The 20,874-nt window shown below is 45.2% G+C and overlaps 1 protein-coding gene across 1 annotated transcript in view; it reads left to right on the top strand.

The window, feature by feature from the left end:
• myo5b (myosin VB) overlaps positions 1 to 20,874 on the top strand; it is a 298,879-nt gene that overhangs the window by 194,493 nt on the left and 83,512 nt on the right. Inside the window, exons 15-16 of the mRNA XM_078222329.1 lie at positions 2,910 to 3,056; positions 5,427 to 5,524. Of these exons, the coding sequence (XP_078078455.1) occupies positions 2,910 to 3,056; positions 5,427 to 5,524 (245 nt within the window). The remainder of the gene's footprint in view (positions 1 to 2,909; positions 3,057 to 5,426; positions 5,525 to 20,874) is intronic.

Consider the following 20,874-nt stretch of genomic DNA (forward strand, 5'->3'; position numbering starts at 1 on the left):
CTGGTAAGGCCCAGGTAAATGCCAGATTTCTGATTAGGAAAGCAAAGTTTATTTATTAGTCACAAGTAAGGCTTACATTAACACTGCAATGAAGTTACTGTGAAATTCCCCTCGTCACCACAGTCCGGCGCCTGTTTTAGGTCAATGCACCTAACCAGCACGTCTTTCAGAATGTGGGAGGAAACCGGAGCACCCGGAGGAAACCCACGCAGACACAGGGAGAACGTGCAAACACCACACACTGACCCAAGCTGGGAATTGAACCCGGGTCCCTGTGCTGAGAGGCAGTAGTGCTAACCACTGTGCTACCGTGCCGCCCACCTGGTCCACTTGCAACTGTCTTTTCCTTCTGGGCAAAGAAAAGACCTCGTAAAGTTTATCCATGAAGTTCATCACCTTCCCAATAAAGTTAAGTGAATTCATCATATTTTTGCCCAAGGCTTTTATCAACTGCTGGCAGCTGGTTCAATAACCCTTTCTGTCAATTGACCATTCCACATCAGTGAGTTGATTTCCCGCGAGCCATTTGTCAGTTTTCCTTCTGTATCGGTAGAAACCAGTCACAAATAAAGACTCCTTTTAAAATAAATCAAAAAATGAAGAGTTAGCATTTAAACAGAGAGCTTGCTTATACCTTGAGGTGTTAACGGGAAGGTAGTATAACATTTTCACCCTTTTACTTCAGTAGTGACAAAGCATCATTCATTCAGCACTACATTGACCGTGACTGGAATGCTGTGTGTAAGTGGCAGCAGGTGAAATTAATTGCAGAATTTTGGGACTGCTATCGCCACCATTCCAGCTGAATTCAACTGTCGAAATCTGACTCTGCCATAAACACAACATGCTCTGCTTTATCATCCTGGCTTAACTGAAGTCAGGAAGAAAAATTTTTCCCTGCTTGCTCGAAAGCTTCAGACAATAATCCTGCTGCATGGTGTGGTACTAATCGAGAAGCTCTCTGTTTCGACCCGTGGAGCGTTTCAAACAGTAATACAATTAGACCTGATGACTCTCCAGAGGAAAAACAATCAGCCAGGATTCCTGTGCCTAGAATCATAGAATACTATGGACAGAAGGAAACCACTCAGTCCATCAAATATGCTAGCTCTTTCCAAGAGTAATCCAATTAGACCTAATCTTTTTTTTCCTCACATCCCTGCAATTTTTCACTTATCCAATTCCCTATTGAAGGCTGCTATTGAATCAATATCCATCACTCTCTCAGGCAGTACATTCTAAATCCTAATCACTTGTTGCCTAAAGAAGTTTTTTTCTTCAATTTTAATGTTCTTTAATGGGATGTCAACATTACTGGCTAGGCTGTTGTCCATCCCTAATTGTACTGCCTTCTCTTACTGTTGCAGACCGTGGGGCGTGGGTGCACCCACGCTGCTGTTTGGAAGGTGGTTCTATGTTTTTGACCTAGTGGCAGTGCAAGAACAGTGATATAGTTCCAATTCAGGCTGGTAGGTAGTGGTCCTCCCATGGGTGTGCCGCCTTTGTCTTCCTAGGGTTTGGAGAATGCTCTTGAAGGAGCCTTGGTGAGTTGGAATGCACTGCTGCTACTATGCGCAGGTGGTGGAGAGAATGAATGTTTAAGGTGGAGGATGAAACTAGAGGGCATAGATTTAAGGTGAGAGGGGAGAAATGCAAAAGGGTCCAGAGGGGCAATTTTTTCACACACAGGGTGGTGAGTGTCTGGAACAAGCTGCCAGAGGCAGTAGTTGAGACGGGTACAATTTTGTCTTTTAAAAAGTGTTTAGACAGTTACGTGGGTACGATGGGTTTAGAGGGATATGGGCCAAAGGCGGGCAATTGGGACTAGCTTAGTGGTTTAAAAAAAAGGCCGGCATGGACAAGTTGGGCTGAAGGGCCTGTTTCCATGCTGTAAATCTCTATGACTATGACTCTATGACTATGAGGTGTCGATCAAATGGGTTGCTTTTGTTGTGGATGATGTTGAGTTCCTTGAGTATTATTGGACTTGCATTCATTCTGGCAGTGGGGAGTATTTTATTCTCCTGACTAGTGCCTTGCAGATGGTGGATTAGCCTCTAGCAGTCACAAGGTGAGTTCTTTATCACTGAATTTGACCTATTCTTGTAGTCATCATATTTCTGAGACTGGTCTAGTTAAGTTTCTGGTGGATGTTAACCCCAGAATGTTGATAGTGGATAATGCCACTGAATGTCAAGAGATAATTCTCTCTTGTTGGAGATGGTCATTACCTGGCACTTGTATGGCGCAAGTGTTACTTGTCACTTATCAACTCAAGCCTGACTGATATTCAGGTCTTGCTGCATGTGGGTACAGACTGCTTTAGTATCTGAGGAGTTATGTATGATATTGAACACTGTGCATTCTTCAGTGATGTGGAGATGCCGGCGTTGGACTGGGGTAAACACAGTAAGAAGTTTAACAACACCAGGTTAAAGTCCAACAGGTTTATTTGGTAGCAAAAGCCACACCGAAAGCTTGTGTGGCTTTTGCTACCAAATAAACCTGTTGGACTTTAACCTGATGTTGTTAAACTTCTTACTGCATTCTTCAGTGAACATACCCATTTATTACCTTGTGCTGGAAGGACGGCCTTTGAAAAAGCACCTGAAGATGCTTGTGTCTACGACACTATCCTGAGGAACTTCTGCAGCAATGGCATGGGACTGAGATGCTTGACTTCCACCAGCTGCAACCATCTTTTTTGTGTTGGGTATGACTCCAACTAATGGAGAGTTTAGCCCCGATTCCGAGTAACTTGAATTTTGCTAGCTGTTTGTTTGGTCAAATGCTGCCTTGACAGTGAGGGCAGTCACTCTCATTTCACCTGTGGAAGGGGGGAATCTCTTCTATTATTCGTTCTGTATAACTTGAGTTTTTTTCAATTGTCTTCTTTCCTTTTGCTTTAGTATCAGCTGGTGGCCGACTTGTTCCAGGATGAGAAGGAACTTGCTACTTCCAATCTAAAGACAAAATCTTCAAAAATAAACGTTCGACCACTCAAACCCGCCATGAAAACACCCAATAAAGAGCACAAGAAAACAGTTGGACATCAGGTATATATTTTACTTTACCCCCTTTCCCATCCTCGCGAACCTACTGATTTTCTTGACCAGCAATCCCGAGGTATCGTGGAAGTAAATTCAACTACTTTTGCAAATTTTTCTTGTCAGTTTTCACCATCCCAAAGAGCTGATTTTCGTTCTTCGCTACAAGAAATGTTGCTGCTTTTCCCCATTGCGAATTTCACCTGAGGCACACCAAAACTTTTGCTTTAATGTTCAAACTCCTGGGTACACACTGGAAGGGCTATCTCTGGCACATGCATGCAAACCTGGTTCCACAGTGATTGGTGGATCTGTAGAAAATAAAGGGAAGCAGTTTTAAGGAGGGAAGGGATTCAGTCTGTCACTGAGTACCCTGATATGGGAGTCAACTCGAGCACCTCACATGAAGATCTAGATTAAACCATTTATGATAACTAAGTACTTGACTTGGATGTCTAGAGTAGCAAGTGGCTGGTGCAATGCAAGTTGCTCTGTGTAGGTCATCCCACTATACTGAAGTTAGATGTTCAATGTATAGCTGGTGAGAGGACTTTGCGACTGTACTTAGCTACTGAGAGACATTACATGATATTACTTGATATGAGAAACCATACTTGTATGCCCAAAGTTCTGGGTCCATCAGGCACGGTTACACATGCATGTGTATATGCACTAGAATGCTCTACGCAGGGCTTAAATGGAAAACGGGATAGTTAGTTGACTGAAGTAATATGGTCATAAGACAATAGAACGCATAATGAGAGACATTGGCCAGAACTCTACCACCTCGCCCGTCATGGAATCGGCACGGGCGAGGGTCCGACAATGGAAATCTCTGTTGACCTCGGGCAGGAATTTCCAGTCTCGCCTGAGCGAGGCCATAAAATCCACCCATTATGTAGACTCTCCGACATGAGTAAATGAATGGTTAAAGAAATGGGAGATCAGACATACGGAACTGGAAGCTCATTGACCTCCACAACAGCCTGGATTATTTTTCGCTCCATTCTCCCAGGCTTTCCGTCAAATATGTTCTACTCTGATGATGTTATGTTCCAACTAGAGGTTTCGCCAACAAAACACATTCCACTGTAGTGGACAAAACCCATACCCAGCCCCATTCTATTGCCATAAGAGACAAATAATATGGATGCTGGAGATCTGAAGTAAAAATAGAAAGTGCTGGATAAATCCTGGAAGCATCATTGGAGAGTCATACCTGGTACATAGGAAGATGGTTGTGGTTGTGGAGGGTCAGTCATCTCAGCTCCACGACATCTCTGCAGGTGTCCCTCAGGGGAGTGTCCTAGGCCCAACAATCTTCAGCTGCTTCATCAATGACCTTCCCTCCATCATAAGGTCAGAAGTGGGGATGTTCGCCGGTGATTGCACAACGTTTAACACCATTTGCGATGCTTCAGATACTGAAGCAGTCCATGTTCAAATGCAACAGGATCTGGACAACATCCAGGTTTGGACTGACAAGTGGCAAATAACATTCACACCATACAAATGCCTGGCAGTGACCATCACCAATAAGAGACACTTTAACCACCACCCCTTAACATTCAATGGTGTAACCATCATTGAATCCCTCACTGTCAACATCCTTGGGGTTACCATTGACCGGAAACTCAACTGGCCTCACCACATAACCACAGTGGCTACAAGAGCAGATCAGAGGCTAGGAATACTGTGGTGAGTAACTCACCTCCTGACTCCCCAAAGTCTATCCACCATCTACAAGGCACAAGTCAGGAGTGTGATGGAATACTCCCCACTTGCCTGAATGGGTGCAGCTCCAACAACACTCAGGAAGCTTGACACCATCCAGGACAAAGCAGCCCACTTGATTAGCACCACTTCTACAAACGTTCAATCCCTCCACCACCGACACTCAGTAGCAGCAATGTATTCTACTTACAAGATGCACTGCAGCAATTCACCAAAGATCTTTAGACAGCACCTTCCAAACCCATGACCACTTCCATCTAGAAGGACAAAGGCAGCAGATAAATGGGAACACCACCACTGCAAGTTCCCCTCCAAGCCACTCACCATCCTGACTTGGAAATATATCGCCGTTCCTTTGCAGTCACTGGGTCAAAATCCTGGAACAGCAATGTGGGCCATCCCACAGCACGTGGACTGCAGCGATTCAAGAAGGCAGCTCACCACCGCCTTCTCAAGGGCAACTAGAGATGGGCAATAAATGCTGGCCAGCCAGCAACGCCCATGTCCCATGAATGAATTTTAAAAAAGAATTCTATGCTGGCCAAGTTTGGTGGTAACTTGCATTTTCTCTTCAGTGGAAATGAAAAGTGAGATGATTTGTGTGTATGTGTGCCTTCTGTGAAAAATCTGTTTCTTTCCCTTCAGTTTCGTAACTCACTGCATCTACTTATGGAGACCCTGAATGCTACAACACCACATTATGTACGCTGCATTAAGCCAAATGATGAGAAATCTGCATTTTTGTAAGTACAATATATATTAACCAATGTGGAAATACTCCACAAATCACCATGCCAGGGGTGGAACATCTGCTCAGGGCAAGAGAGGAACTTGCAATGGAAGGGGAAGGATCCAGTGGTTCTGGTCCATGTAGGTACCAATGTCAAAGGCAGGATGAGGAAGGAGGTTCTGCATGGTCAGTATGAACAGCTAGGCACCAAATTAAGAAGCAGAACCGCAAAGATAATTTCTGGATTATTACATGAGCCATGTACAAATTGGCATAGGACAAATAAGATATTTAAATAAGAAACAAATTAACAAAATGAGTGTTTGTCCTTTAGAAAGTGTGTCTGGGGAGTTGATAATGGAATATAAGACAATGGCAGATGAATTTAGCAATGGGGTTCAATATAGAGGACACAAGTAACATCTCAGAAATAGCTGTAAATCAGGAAATGGAAGAGAGGGAGGAATTCAGGAAAATTACAATCACTATGAAGTGGTTTTGAACAAATTATGGGGGCTGTGGGCTTCCAAATCCCCAGATCTAGACGGATTTCATCCTAAGGTCATGAAAGAGGTGACTAATGAGACAGTTGATGCAATACAATTCAAGGCAATCAGGTAGTGTCAACATGGTTTTGTGCCAGGCAAATCATGTTTTTCCAATATATTGGAATTTGTCGAAGGAGTCACATGTACTGTGGATAAAGGGGAACAGGTGGATGTACTGTACTTAGATTTCCAGAAGGCATTTGTCAAGGTGTCACATCAAAGGTTGTTGCAGAAAATAAAAGCTCATGGTGTAGGGGGTAATATATTGGCACGGATTTAATTTGGTTTTAGTTTAGTTTATTTAACTATGCTGGCCAAGTTTGGTGGTAACTTGCATTTTCACATCATTAGATCATGCCAACCAGAAAAAGACTCATTCATGCCTATTCACTGTTTCTTGTTAACTAGCCAATATTCTATCCATGCCAATATGTTACCCCTACACCGTGAGCTTTTATTTTCCGTGACAACCTTTGGCTTACATAAACACTGCAGTGAAGTTACTATGAAAATTCCCTAGTCGCCACACTCCAGCGCCTGTTTGGGTACACTGAGGGCGAACTTAATATGGCCAATATACCTAACATGCACATCTTTCAGACTGTGGGAGGAAACCGGAGCACCCGGAGGAAATCCACGCAGACACAGGGAGAACGTGTAAACTCCACACAGACAGTGACCCAAGCCAGGAATTGAACCCGGGTCCCTGGAGCTGTGAAGCAGCAGTGCTTGCCACTGTGCCACCCTAAGATTTAAGATTGGCTAGCTAATAAGAAATAGTGCTTGGGTCTCAACTTTATACAATATTTATAAATGACGTGGGTGAAGGGACTGAAGGTGTGGTTGCTAAATTTGCCAATGACACAATGATAGGTGGGAAAGTAAATTGTGAAAATGACACGAGGAGGCTACAGGAATGTAATATAGGGCAAATGTGAAATTGTCCATTTTGGGAGGAAGAATAAGAAAGAAGCTTATTATCTGAATAGTTGAGAGATTGCAGAGCTCTCGGATGCAGAGGGATCTGAGTGCCCTTGTGTACGAATCACAAAAGGTTAGCATGCAGGTACAGCAAATAATTACCAAAGCTAACAGAATGTTATTGCTTATTGTGAGGGGAATTTATTACAAAAGTAGGGAAGTTATACTTCAGTTTATTAGGGCATTAGTGCAAACATCGTGTACGATGTTTGTCTCCTATTTAAGGAAAGATGTGAATTATCAGTGGTAGGCAGGAATGTGGGGTTGAGGTTACAGTCTGATCAACGATGATCTTATTGGATGGTGGAGCAGGCTCGACAGGTCAAGTGGCCTATTCCTGCTCCTAATTTGTATGTTTATATGTGTGCTGGGGGTGAAATTTTCCCAGGCCCTTGAAGGCAGGCTTGGAGTGAGGGTGGTGGAAATTTGAAACTTGCTTCAGTCGAGATGTGTTCCCACCTCAAGCCACTGGAAGAGGAACAGCAGCTGCAGTAAACTATGCACCCACGTGCAGCTGAATGACGCAGAGGGAATAGCCAAAGGCCAGGTGATAGAAGGCTCTATCACCTGCACAGGGTGTACAGGTTAAGGGCAGCTTCTTAAACCTTTTGGAGCATTAGCGCCTCTGAGGGCTACAGTTGTCGCACCATGTGGTCACAGACCTCTGTTGTCTCTTGAGAAGATGATTTAGGATCATGAGGAGCGGGTGGTCACTCATTACCTGTGGTGATGGAAATTACAGTGGTATTGAATTTCTTAGAACCTGGGGCATTCTGGGGCTGGCAGCAGACATCTGCAACATCTTTCAACATCACCCATAATCCCATCACTCTTGATGGGATGCCTTGTGTGCAAGAACAGCTGGACCACATCAGCCTCCGGATACTGCTAGACAGGACTAGAGGGTCCCCAGGTGCAGGAGGTGATGTACTGTACCCATGTGACCATCAAGCCACCATCAGGCCAGCCAGGTGTATTTTTGAACAGAAGGGGCATACATTCATTTAGCCTGCAGCTGGTGTGCGAGTATGCACTGCCTGTAAGCATGTGCGAGGTTTCCAGAATGCTATCGTACTGAGGCAGGTGCCTAAACTGTTAGGTCATTGGGCAGCGTTGGTGGATAACTACTGGGTAATGAGGGGTATCCTCTGAAGACATGGTTTATAATGCTAGTGCAAATTCCCAACATGGAGGCCCACAAGAAAAGCAGCCATTGCCATTTATCGAGTAGGGCAACTGTTCAACAGCTATAAGCCTTCTGAAAATGATTATCTGGTGCCATGTCTGGTTTGGAGGATGGAGGCCATGAGGCTCCTTGAATTGGTGATACGGAGAGGAATGGAGCTGATGGAAGAATGTGGTGATGAGTGCTCATCGTCATCCGAGGGGGAGGGGGAGGAGGAAGGGGAAAATTACAATCAGCCAGCGCACCATGCTCAACTACACTTGCAGTTGCATAACATGTAGCATTTACCAGATGCGGGAACCTGATTCAGTTGCATAATCTGGAGGCTTTGATTATTGGCACTGCAATAAAATGATTAGTGACAAGGTATTGAGGCATTATATGTGACGCATTTTGCAAATCATCTCAACAGTTTATTGAAGGTGCCATCTTTCATATGAAATATTAGAACAAAGAACAAAGAAAAATACAGCACAGGAACACTCCCTTCGGCCCTCCAAGCCTGCACCGATCATGTGTTCCTAACTAGACCATCCGTTTGTATCCCTCTGTTCCCAGTCTGTTCATGTGGCTATCTAGATAAGTCTTAAATGATCCTAGCGTGTCTGCCTCAACCACCTTGCTTGGTAGTGCATTCCAGACCCCCACCACCCTCTGTGTAAAATACGTCCCCCGCATATCTGTATTGAACCTTGCCCCCCTTACCTTGAACTTGTGACCCCTTGTGTTTGTCATTTCTGACCTGGGAAAAAGCTTCCAACTGTTCACCCTATCTATGCCCTTCGTAATTTTATAAACTTCTATTAGGTCGCTCCTCAACCTCCATCTTTCCAGGGAGAACAACCCTAGTTTACTCAATCTCACCTCATAGCTAATACCCTCCATACCAGGCAACATCCTGGTAAAACTTTTCTGCACTCTCTCCAAAGCCTCCACGTCCTTCTGGTAGTGTGGCAACCAGAACTGGATGCAGTATTCCAAATGTGGCCTAACCAACGTTCTATATAACTGCAACATCATATGCCAACTTTTATACTCTATGCCCCGTCCAATAAAGGCAAGCATGCCACCACCTTTTCCACCTGTGCTGCCACCTTTAAGGATCTGTGGACTTGCACACCCAGATCCCTCTGTGTGTCTATACTCCTGATGGTTCTGCTATTTATTGTATAGCTCCCCCCCTGCATTAGATCTACCAAAATGCATCACTTCGCATTTCTCTGGATTAAATTCCATCTGCCATTTCTCCGCCCAATGTTCCAGCCTATCTATATCCTGCTGTATTCTCTGACAATGTTCATCACTATCTGCAACACCAGCAATCTTTGTGTCATCCACAAACTTACTGATCACACCAGCTACATCTTCCTCCAAATCGTTTATATATATATATCACAAACAGCAGAGGTCCCAGTACAGAGCCCTGCAGAACACCACTAGTCACAGACCTCCAATCAGAAAAAGACCCCTCCACTGCTACCCTCTGTCTTCTATGGCCAAGCCAGTTATGTACCCATCTAGCTAGTTCACATTTGATCCCGTGAGATTTAACCTTTTGCACCAGCCTGCCATGAGGGACCTTGTCAAATGCTTTACTAAAATCCATGTAGACGACATCCACGGCCCTTCGTCAATCATTTTTGTCACCTCCTCAAAAAACTCAACCAAATTTGTGAGGCATGACCTCCCTTGTACAAAACCATGTTGTCTATCACTAATGAGACTATTCCGTTCTAAATTCGAGGAATTAAGGGCTATGGGGAGAGAGCAGGTAAATGGAGTTGAAATCAACCATGATTGAATGGTGGAGTGGACTCGATGGGCCGAATGGCCTTACTTCCGCTCCTATGTCTTATGGTCTTATGGTCTTAAATGTGTATAGATCCTATCTCTAAGTATCTTCTCCAACAATTTCCCTACCACGGATGTCAAGCTCACTGGCCTATAATTACCCGAGTTATCCTTGCTACATTTCTTAAATAATGGGACCACATTTGCTATCCTCCAATCTTCTGGGACCTCATCTGTGTCCAATGAAGAAACAAAGATTTCTGTTAGAGGCCCAGCAATTTCATCTTTTGCCTCTCTCAGTAATCTTGGACAGATGCCATCTGGCCTTGGGGATTTGTCTACCTTAATGCTTCCTAAAACACCTAACACTTACTCCCTTGTAATTGTGATTTGTTCTAACGGGTCTACACATCCCTCTGAGACACTACCAATCAACGTGTCCCTCTCCTTTGTGAATACTGATGCAAAGTATTCATTTAGGATCTCACCTACTTCCTTGGGTTCTAAGCATAATTCCCCTCCTTTGTTCTTGAGAGGTCCGATTCTTTCTCTGACAACCCTCTTATTCCTAACGTATGTGTAAAATGCCTTGGGATTCTCTTTAATCCTGTCTGCCAAGGACATTTTGTGACCCCTTTTTGCCCTTCTAACTCCCTGTTTGAGTTATTTTCTACTTTCTCTGTATTCCTCCAGTGCTTCATCTGTTTTTAGCTGCCTGGACCTTATGTATGTCTCTTTTTTTCTTTTGATTAGACCCACAATTTCTCTGGTTATCCATGGCTCTCGAATCCTACCTTTCCAGTCCTTCCTTTTTACAGGCACATGCCTGTCCTGCACTCTTATCAACTGCTCCTTAAAAGACTCCCACATGCCAGATGTGGATTTACCCTCAAACAGCCTCTCCCAATCAACAGCCACCAAATCCTGCATAATCCGGCTGTAGTTAGCCTTCCCCCAATTCAGCACCTTACCCATAGGACAACACCAAGAGTCAATCTGCCCCCTCAGGTGTACGTAAGAGATCTAAAGACATCTTTCATCTTCTTAACCAACATCCCTCAATCAACACCATCAGAGGTCCCATTGAGGCCTGTGCTCATTCAAGTTTGGGAAGCCAGGGAAGTTTGGGATGTCCTCACCCAAGTAATATTCACTTGAATGTGAGGCTTCATACACTTTATTCCTGGTACCCAGACCACAAGCGCAAAACATCATAAAAGTGTCTGAACAAATTCACACACTGCCCCTTCCACTTCAGCACTGTGTCCCATGACATTCACTGATATCACATTCGCTCTGCTCCAACGGTAATCGCGCAGCTGAGTAATAAAACCACATGAGACTTATCTCTTGGGCAAGGTAAACGGCTTCATTTGAGTAAAGCAAATCAAGTTGACAGTGGCATAAAATAAAGCACCCCAGAGAATCCCACTTTGCTGCTAAAACTGCTTCTGCATTCGCTTCTGTGAATTTCTATGTGGTGCTAGTCTTTGACTGGAGCAAATGTGGAGGCTCAGGCAAATGAGATGGCCCATGGCACATGTCCTCTGGGTTCTGGTGCCCGTGAGTGACAGTGTAATGGGCAAAATCTGTCCACACATGCAGTTGTGATTGATGGGTCCATTAAGACATGCAGTTGTGATTGATGAGGCTGTTAATGCATGAACATGTAACTGAGAAAAGCTTTAACAATACACATTTTTAATTGATGCTATTCACCTAGACACTGTAGTTGAAGGGAGCGGGTAATGTCCACACTTGTAGTTGCATAACATGTAGCATTTACCAGATGCGGGAGCATAAGTGCAATTGCATTACAACAGCACTGCAACAAAATGATTAGTAACGGAGTATTGAGGCATGTATACATTTTGCAAATCATCTCAATAGTTTATTGAAGGTACCATCTTTCATATGAAACATTAAACCAAGAGCCCATGTGCCCCCTCAGGTATACATAAAAGTTCTGAAGATGGCTTTCAGTTTCTTGACCAACTTCCCTCATTCAACACCAGAGTTGGGTGTCATAGCTTGAGGATATGGGGTAAACCCTTTAGGGCCGAGGTGAGGAGAAATTTCTTCACCCAGAGAGTGGTGATCAGTGGAATTCACTACCACAGAATGTAGTTGAGAGCAAAACATTGTGTGATTTCAAGGAGGAATTAGCTATTTCTCTTGGGGCTAAAGGGATCAAGGGATATGGGGGGAAGACGGGATCAGGATATTGAATTTGCTGATCATAATGAATGGTGGAGTAGGCTCGAATGGCCTACTCCTGCTCCTATTTTCTATGTTTCTTTGTAACACCACCAAAACTAATTATTTTGGCATGGTTGCTTGTGGGATTTTGCTGTATGCAAATTGGCTGCAGTATTTTCATATATTAAAATGAACAAAACAATTCAACACTGCTTCGGTAATAAAACGCTGACGCATCATTAAATATAAGTTCTTTATTTTATTAAAGCCAGGAGCCCATGACAAATGGAATGACTGGCTTGTTGCAATTTTAATTTTGCCTCTAAAGCCCCAAACCTCATGTTAATCCTCCCATAAATAGCACAATAACTCACTCTATGAAAAATTATTACTGTAAACCTACATTGATTCAATCCACAGCACAGTTTGGAGACAGTCCAGTATTGGCTTCAATAACAATGCACATTTATTTAGCATAGAAAATTGCTGCAAGGTGCTTCATAGGGATGTGGTCAAAAAAGGGGGGATACTGGGCCAAAGGAGATATTGAGAATTGCATCCTGGGTATCCTATGTGGATGTTGTCCCACACTAGGTTGAAAAATAATTTTTTTTAAAATTGTACCTAAAATATAAAATCTTGAATTTGAATCTTATAGTAACGCAAAATGTAGTTTATTGCAATTTCTGCGCAAAGTGCCCACGATTCTCCCATCCTGCTGTGTTAATTTTTCTAGCGCAGTCGGCTGATTCGTGGGATTCCCGCGAGTGTTCGCACTGTGCTTGCGTCTCCCAGGGCCGGATTTCCAGCAGCATCTGTGCCGCACCAGAAGTCAGCTGAGAGGCAGGGTCAGCATTTAAATAGTATTTAACGTACTATTCAAACGCTATTAGCAGGGCCAGGACTGAATTCTCCAGGCCCTCGAGCATCCCTCACCCATCCAGAGGGTTTCACTCCAGCAGGGATTGCACTAGTTCCCCCACTTTCAGGGAACTAGCAGCCAGACCCTGCTGGAGTGAAGGGGCAGTGGCATGGGCACGCTGGCAGTGGGAATCTGGGCCCCTGGCACTGCCCGTCGGCCTAATGAGGCGGGGATGGAGGTGGGGCCTAGGGGGTGATTGGTTGGGATGGGAGTGGGGGGGGTCCCACTGCCACTCTGCCTAGGGATTGGTCGGGGAAGAAGGGAGCCCAGTGATCGGGGCGGGCTGGGGGTTGGAGAGGGGGATCAACCGGGGGGTGGGGGGGGGGGGGGGGTGGGGTGCTAAATGTTGGGGGGAGGTGCTGGAGAATTCGGAGCAAGCTGTCGGGAGGGGGGGTTGGGGTTGGGCCCGGAAATGGTTGGGGGGCCAGCGATCGGGTTGTGGGGAGGTGGGGGGGGGTCGGCATTGAGGGGCTGGCCAACAATTGAGCTGAAAAGCAATGGGTGAGGCCGTCAGTGCAGAGCCACTACACGTGTGTTGATCCTGCTCAGCGCGCTGGTTTCAGCCTCTCCAGCTCCCTGAAATTCAATGATATTCCTGCTGGTGGCCTCCGCAGTGCACAGAGTGTGGGAGATTCTCCTCTGAAGTCCCACTGAAAAAAACCAGCGTGAATTACTCCAGCTTGCCCACGACTTCGACACTTAGGAAGCAATTTTACCACAGCGTTGCGCCTGTTTCTGGGCATGACGCAGTGGTAAAGTGGGGCGTAAAGTGCTTAGCACGATTGGGGCTGGTTTTCGTGACCGGCGCAATTTTGCAAGTGCCGGATTTCCGGCGCGGTCAGCCTCTCGCTGGAAATGGGCGAGGAGCAGGTTAATATATGTAACTTTATTTTATTGCTGTTTTACATCTGGTTAGTGAGCCCGGCGCTCAATCGTCTGGGCTCGCCCCTTTTATGACCTCGTCAGGAAAGGCGAGGTATGGACATTCTCCCCATGAACAGGGAGCAGTCGCCGGTGGAACCAGAGGCCATTGGGGCCTCCCCGGGGAGGCCGAGGGCAAGACCAGGTGCCCCTTGGACAGTGCCAGACTGGCAGTGCCACCTTGGCACCTGAGCAATGCTGACTGGGAGGGCCAGTGGGGGTGGGGCTAATGGATGGGCCAGTGGGGCAGGGGCTAATGGGAGAAGGGGTACACTGCCACTCGCAGGGATCAGTGGGGGGAGGGGGGCCTGCTGCCACTCTGTAACAATCGGTGCAGAGAGGGAGGGAGAGGGGGCCCGCTGCCACTCTGCAGTGATTGGTGGGGGGAGGGCGGTTCGTCCTCAATCAGTGGGGGGAGGGCAGGAAGTCCGCGATTGGTGGGGGAGGAGGATCCGCGATCGGTTTGAGCACCAGGATTGTATCTCGGGCTGTGGGTCCCCACGATTACAGTGGGGAGGAGCTGCTTCAGGCTGCCTGCACTAGCAGGGGCCTGACAGTTCTCTCTTTTCTGTCAGACCCCTGCTGCTGCAAATGCGCATGCGCAGCATCGTAGACCTGCACATGCGCACTACCTCCTTCTGCAGGCTTTCGGGTGTGTTAAGCCCCGTCCACAGGCATCTGCAGCAAGCAACAGACTTGATCAAAATTTTGCAGGCAGAGTGTTTATGGGGGGGAGGGGGTGTTGAAAACATGCCCAAAAGACATCTGAAACATTCCCAGTTTCAAGCCCGCCCAGCACTTAGAAAAAAAATGGTAAAATCGCCCCCTTGGAAATTTTTTGGGAGAATTCCACCCAGTTTCTTTCCTGGTATTTTGAGGAAGGTATTCGTAACTCTTTCTGTCATTTTCAAGGAGCAAGGAGGGGTTAAACATAATTCTGAACTATCTCAATAACGTGTCGGGGTCTGTGATTCTCCAGTGAAATTTTATAACCTGGAAAATCAATGAAACAATGAAGTTTTATAGCAGTCATTTTTCTTATAAAGCGTGCCAGAAATTATTGATGATGCAAAGCTTTGGGAATGGTGATCCATGCAATGTTATCTATTTCATTGCTTGATTTTTGGAAGTTGATTTCATTTTGAAAAGAAAAAGAATCAATGTTTCTTCTGCACTGTAGACCTGTACATGTTTTACTGTAGTTGAAGCAGGTAGCTAATCTATAACTGTCAGCACTATTAACAGCAGTAAGAATGTAATTGGTTCTATTTGGATTGATCCTGATTGGTTCTCACACTGCAGTATATGCAGCATTTTCTGTTTTACATCTGATGACTATTATTGGATAAATGGATGCAGTAGAGGTTAGACGCAGAGCAAGGCTCCCCTGTTTTAAATCTCTAGAGGTACTCTTTCTGCACCAGTTTGACTTCTCTATTTCATGCATCCAAATATACATTTTCAGCTTGCTTTATTGGTTATCCATGGAACATTCAGGCTTAGAAATTCCACTCTGGCATAGAAACCTATTGCGTGACATTGATTGGCATCCCATCTACTGCTTTAAACATTCATTCCCTTCACTATTGCTGCACTGTGGCTGCTGTGTGTAAATCATATACAAATTACACTGCAGCAACTCACGAAGGCTCCTTCGACAGCACTTTCATAACCCGTGACTGAAGGACAAGAGCAGCAGGTGCATGGGAACACCACTACCTGCAAATTCTCCTCCGAGCCGCACATCCCACCACCTTCCCACCCACCTCGAGCTCACTCCCATAATGTGGGATGGGGTGCCCATCTGCCACGAACAATTGAGCATCAATTAGTCTTGTTATCGAGCCATCTGACCCTGATAATGTGCTTCCTACGTCAGAAAATGTTTGGTGTGGGCAGCACGGTGAGAAAGGGAAGCACGATTTTCCTTTTTTAACCATAGCTGCTCAAAAGGGTGGGAAAGAGGGGGGAGCAGTTGCTCGTCGGGGGCTGCTCTTTGCTAATTGCTGGTAGACTCCCCCTTAGGTAGAACCCAGCTCTGTTTCCTTCCTACCCACTCCCGCCCTTAAATACACTCCCTTTTCCCCCCCGCCACTGCCCCTCTCTCTAATGTACCCAAATCCTCCCAGCCCAAGACACTGGACTTACTGCTTTGGGGATCCAAGGCCTTGGGGTCATTTCTTCTCCAACCATCCCGGCGGCAGCCACCAATGCCTTCCTGGTGATTCCAGGATTGATGGAACTTTCCAGTCAATTAGATTGGCCAGCAGTTCCAGAGGGCGAGACTCCCACTCCTGAGAGGCAAAAGTCCAGTCAGACTGTAGGAGTCCATCCTGCAGCGCTTTATGGCTGTGGGGTGGGTCAGCATGAAGCATGTTGGCTTCACAATGATGCTGTCTTCTGCCGTGGGCAAGACACCACCCCCCTCACCCCTGCTGTACTATTTTCAATTGTATCCTTGCATTCATTTAAACACCTTTTGGACTATTTCTATTGCAACAAACAAAACAAGTGTCTGACTAAAAATATATTTATTTTGTTTGAAGCTAGTTGCTTGTTAGCTGGTTTTGTTGATTTTATGTTAAAAAGTTCAATGAGATAGATTTCTGTGACAAAGCCGATGTCCCACTCTTTATAGCACCAACCTAGTTTTCATTCCATTGATTTCAGTGGAGGACTGTAGGAAGGTATATAGTGCTTGGGGATCAGTTTGAGGATCACTACTTTCCTTGAACTATATTAGGGAGATTGACTTGTGTGGGTAGAACGCAATTTCAAAATGCGAGGATAACCCAAAACTCAGAAATATTATGAACCATGCAAGGGATAGGGATAGACTTCAAGAGGACATAGATAGGCTGTTGGAGTAGATGGACACGTGGCCAATGAAATTTAATGCAGTGAAGTGTAAAGTGATGCATTTTGTTATGAAAACCACCTGTAAGTTCCCCTCCAAGCCACTCGCCATCCTGACGTGGAAATATATTGCCGTTCCTTTGCTGTCCCTGGGTTAAAATCTGGATCTTCCCAACAGCACTGTGGGTGTACCTACACCACATGGACTGCAGCGGTTCAAGAAGGCAGCTAACCACTACCTTCTCAAAGACACATTAGGGATGGGCAATAAATGCTGGACAGCCAGTGAAGCCCACATTGCTTGAATGAAAAATAAAATTGCCGTTGTTTCATGCCCCCTGCCCCCCCTCCAAAAATTGGTCTGGCCATAGCGGGTGCTTCCTCGCTGCCTCCCTCCAGCCTCTCTAACGACACTCCCCCCACCCCCAAAACTCACCAATTGATAAATTTCCACTTTCTTTTAAAAATGCTCATTTTTACTGCAAGGTCATATAAGTGCCAATCAACTAGATCCTTTAAAGTATCAATGGCTGAAACTGCAAGCACTTGAAACCTTTTAATCTTATGTAAATAAACATTGTGAAATTGACAGCTGAGATTACAGTGTCAGAGCTGTCAATCAAGCAACATTTTCCCTGTGGCTCAGGTGTTTTAATATTCTAATGGATTTTTGCACACTCAGCCAAGCTTCATTTTGTATGCAATGGGCATGGAAGTGTCATAGCTAGGAATGGTGCTGGGTGGGAAGGGGGGTGGGTTGTAAGGGCCCATAGAGGATTTTTTTGGTGGGGGCTTACAGAATTGTTCCTGGCATGGGGAACATGAGGGACTATAGGGGTTGTTTGGGGGCCTTACCTTGGTATGGGGGCATGAGGGGCCATAAAAGGTGGGTAAGGAACTTTGCATGGGGGCATGAGGAAGACCATTTGAACTTGCCCGTTTAAAGGTCCCCTCATGCAGGCTATGGTTCACTGAGGGCCCGTGAGTCACGGGTCACGGCTCAATGAAAACTGTGGAGGTCCGGGACGTGCCTATCCCCTCAATAGATCTGTCCTGGTCGGGAGTGGAGGGTGTGGGATTTTGACCTGAACCAGCCCACATCCTTAAAGTGGACTTCTGTAATTCAGTCATCCCGGGAATGTGGCTGGTAATCCTGGAATCGGGCACTGCCTGCCATTTTTAAAGGGCTCCCGAGTCATTCCGACCAGGTGAAAATCCAAGCCGTTATGTTGAAAATGATTAAGAGATTCAATTAGGTAGGTACAGAGGACTATTTCCTCTGGTGGGGAAATTCAAAATGAGTGAGTGCATTCGATCAAAATTAGAACTGGACCACCAGGAAATAGCACCTCACACAAAGCAGAGTATAATTCTGACTGTGCAGTGGTATAACTTGGATGAATGCGAGTTGTAAGCCTGCCTTACACATCCCAGTTTTTATTCCAATGGAAATAAAGTTCAGGAGAGAGAGAAATCTGGCTGTCAAGTCGCTATAACCCCTCTTTACACTATCACACACAATCAAGATCTGGGGCACTCTCTCACTAAAGGCCCTGGCTGTAGGATTGACTGCAAACTGCAAGGCCCAGTGATAGATTTTCATTAAATAGATGTACCCAGGACTCTGGGTCAAAAGAAGTCAGTGGGAGATGAGATACAGAGCAGACCTGATCAAATTGTTGGGTCTGTGGCTGACATATCCCCGGGTCTGGATGGACTTCACCCTGAGGTCTTGAATGGAATAACTAAAGAGATGGTCGATGAATTGATTTTAATTTTCCAATATTCCCTAGATTTAGGAAAGGTTCCATTAGATTGGAAGATAGCAAATGTAACTCCTTTATTCAGAAAGGAAAGGAGAGGGAAGGGGTAACACAGTGGCACAGTGGTGAGCACTACTGCCTCACAGCGCCAGGCACCCAGCTTCGATTCCTGGCTTGGGTCACTGTCGGTGTGGAGTTTGCACATTCTCCCCGTGTCTGCATGGGTTTCCTCTGGGTGCTCCATTTCCTCCAACAGTCTAATGATGTGCGGGTTAGATGGATTGACATGCTAAATTGCCTCTTAGCGTCAAGGGGACCGGCTAGGGTAAATGCGTGGGGAAAGGACCTGGGTGGGATTGTGGTCAGTGCAGACTCAATGGGCCGAATGGCCTCCTTCTACACTGTAGGATTCTATGAGACAGATAGCAGGCAACTACAGCCCAGGTGGCCTAACATCTGTCATAGGGAAAACGGTAGAAGCTGTTTTAAAGATGTTACAGTGGGTCACTTGGAAAAATTCAAGGTAATCAGGTAGAGTCAATGGGTTTTGTGAAAGGCAAATCCTGTTTAACCAATTTATTGGAGTTCTTTGAAGGGGTCACGTGTGCTGTGGATAGAGGAGAACTGGTGGATGTACTGTACTTGGATTTCCAGAAGGCATTTAATAAGGTGCCACATCAAAGGTTATTGCAAAAAAATAAAAGCTTATGGTGTACCAGGTATCATATTGGCATGGATTGAAGATTGGCTAGCTAACAGGAAACAGATATTGGCATAAACGAGTCTGTTTCTGGTTGCAGGATGTAACGAATGGTGTGTCATAGGCATCGACGCACCTTTTACAATTTATGTGTATGACTCGGATGAAGGGACCAAAGGTATGATTGCTAAATTTGCTGACGACACAAAGATAGGTAGGAAAGTAGGAAGAGGACGTAAGGAAGCTATAAAGGGATGTAGGTAGGTTAAATGAGTGGGCAAAAATCTGGCAAATGGAGTATAATGTGGGGAAAATGTGACATTGTCCATTTTGGCAGAAAGAATAAAAAAGCCTGTCTAAATGGTGAGAAATTGCAGAGCCGTGAGCAGAGGGATCCGAGCGTCCTACTGGGTGAACCACTAACGGCTAGTATACAGGCAAAGCAAGTAATTAGCAAAGCTAATTGAATGTTATTGTTTATTGTGTGGGGAGTTTATTATAAAAATAGGGAGGTTATGCTTTGGTTGTGCAGCAGATTGGTGAGACAGCATCTGGAGTATTGCATACAGTATTGGTCTTATATAAGGAAAGATGTAAATGCGCTGAAAGCAGTTCAGAGAAAGTTTACTGGACTAATACCAGGTAAGGGGGTTGTCTTATGAGGAAAGGTTGGAGAGATTAAGTTTGGGTCCACTAGAGTTTTGAAGAGCAAGAGGTGACTTGATTGGAACCTTTAAGACCCTGAGGGGTCTTGACAGGGTGGATGTGGAGAGGATGTTTCCTCTTGTGGGAGAATCTAGAACTATGACTAACTGCTTAAAAATAAGGGGCCGCTCATTTAAAACCGATAAGAATTTTTTTTCCCCCCGAGGGTTGTGAATCTTTGGCACTCTCTTCCTCAAAAGACAATGGGAGCAGAGTCTTTAAATAGTTTTCAGGCAGAGCGAGATAGATTCTTGATTAACAAGGTGGTGAAAGGTTATCGGGGGTAGGTAGGAATGCGGGGTTGAAGTTGCAATCAGACCAGCCATGATCTTATAGAATGGCAGAGCAGGTTAAAGGGGCCAAGTGGCCTACTCCCGCTTCTAATTCGTATGTTTGTAAATTCCTTTTCCTATCTCTGCCAATACTTTCTATTGCATTTCAATTATTTTTGTAATCGTTATTTATTGGTCCAGCTACTTTTTTGAAAAAGCATTAGTTACCATGGCAACAGAAGGGCTTATGCTCTTTTAATTGATAATCATTTTGATGGGTGTTCGTAAACAGATGATTTCATCCTATATTTGATGCTATGCCAATATTTAGACTGCTCTGTGCAAACTGTATGGCAGTAGTTTATTTGTTTCCCACACACCATCTGACAGCAGCCTCAAGAATGTTGTCAACACCAGATGCTTACAGTGGAATTTACTTCATGAAAAAGTAGGGAAACTAAGGCTGTTTGTAACTTCTAAATTGCTTGCCTTACTGACATTGACAAATATTCCTGCCCA

This window comes from Mustelus asterias, chromosome 1 (assembly GCF_964213995.1).
Source record: "Mustelus asterias chromosome 1, sMusAst1.hap1.1, whole genome shotgun sequence".
Taxonomy (NCBI): domain Eukaryota; kingdom Metazoa; phylum Chordata; class Chondrichthyes; order Carcharhiniformes; family Triakidae; genus Mustelus; species Mustelus asterias.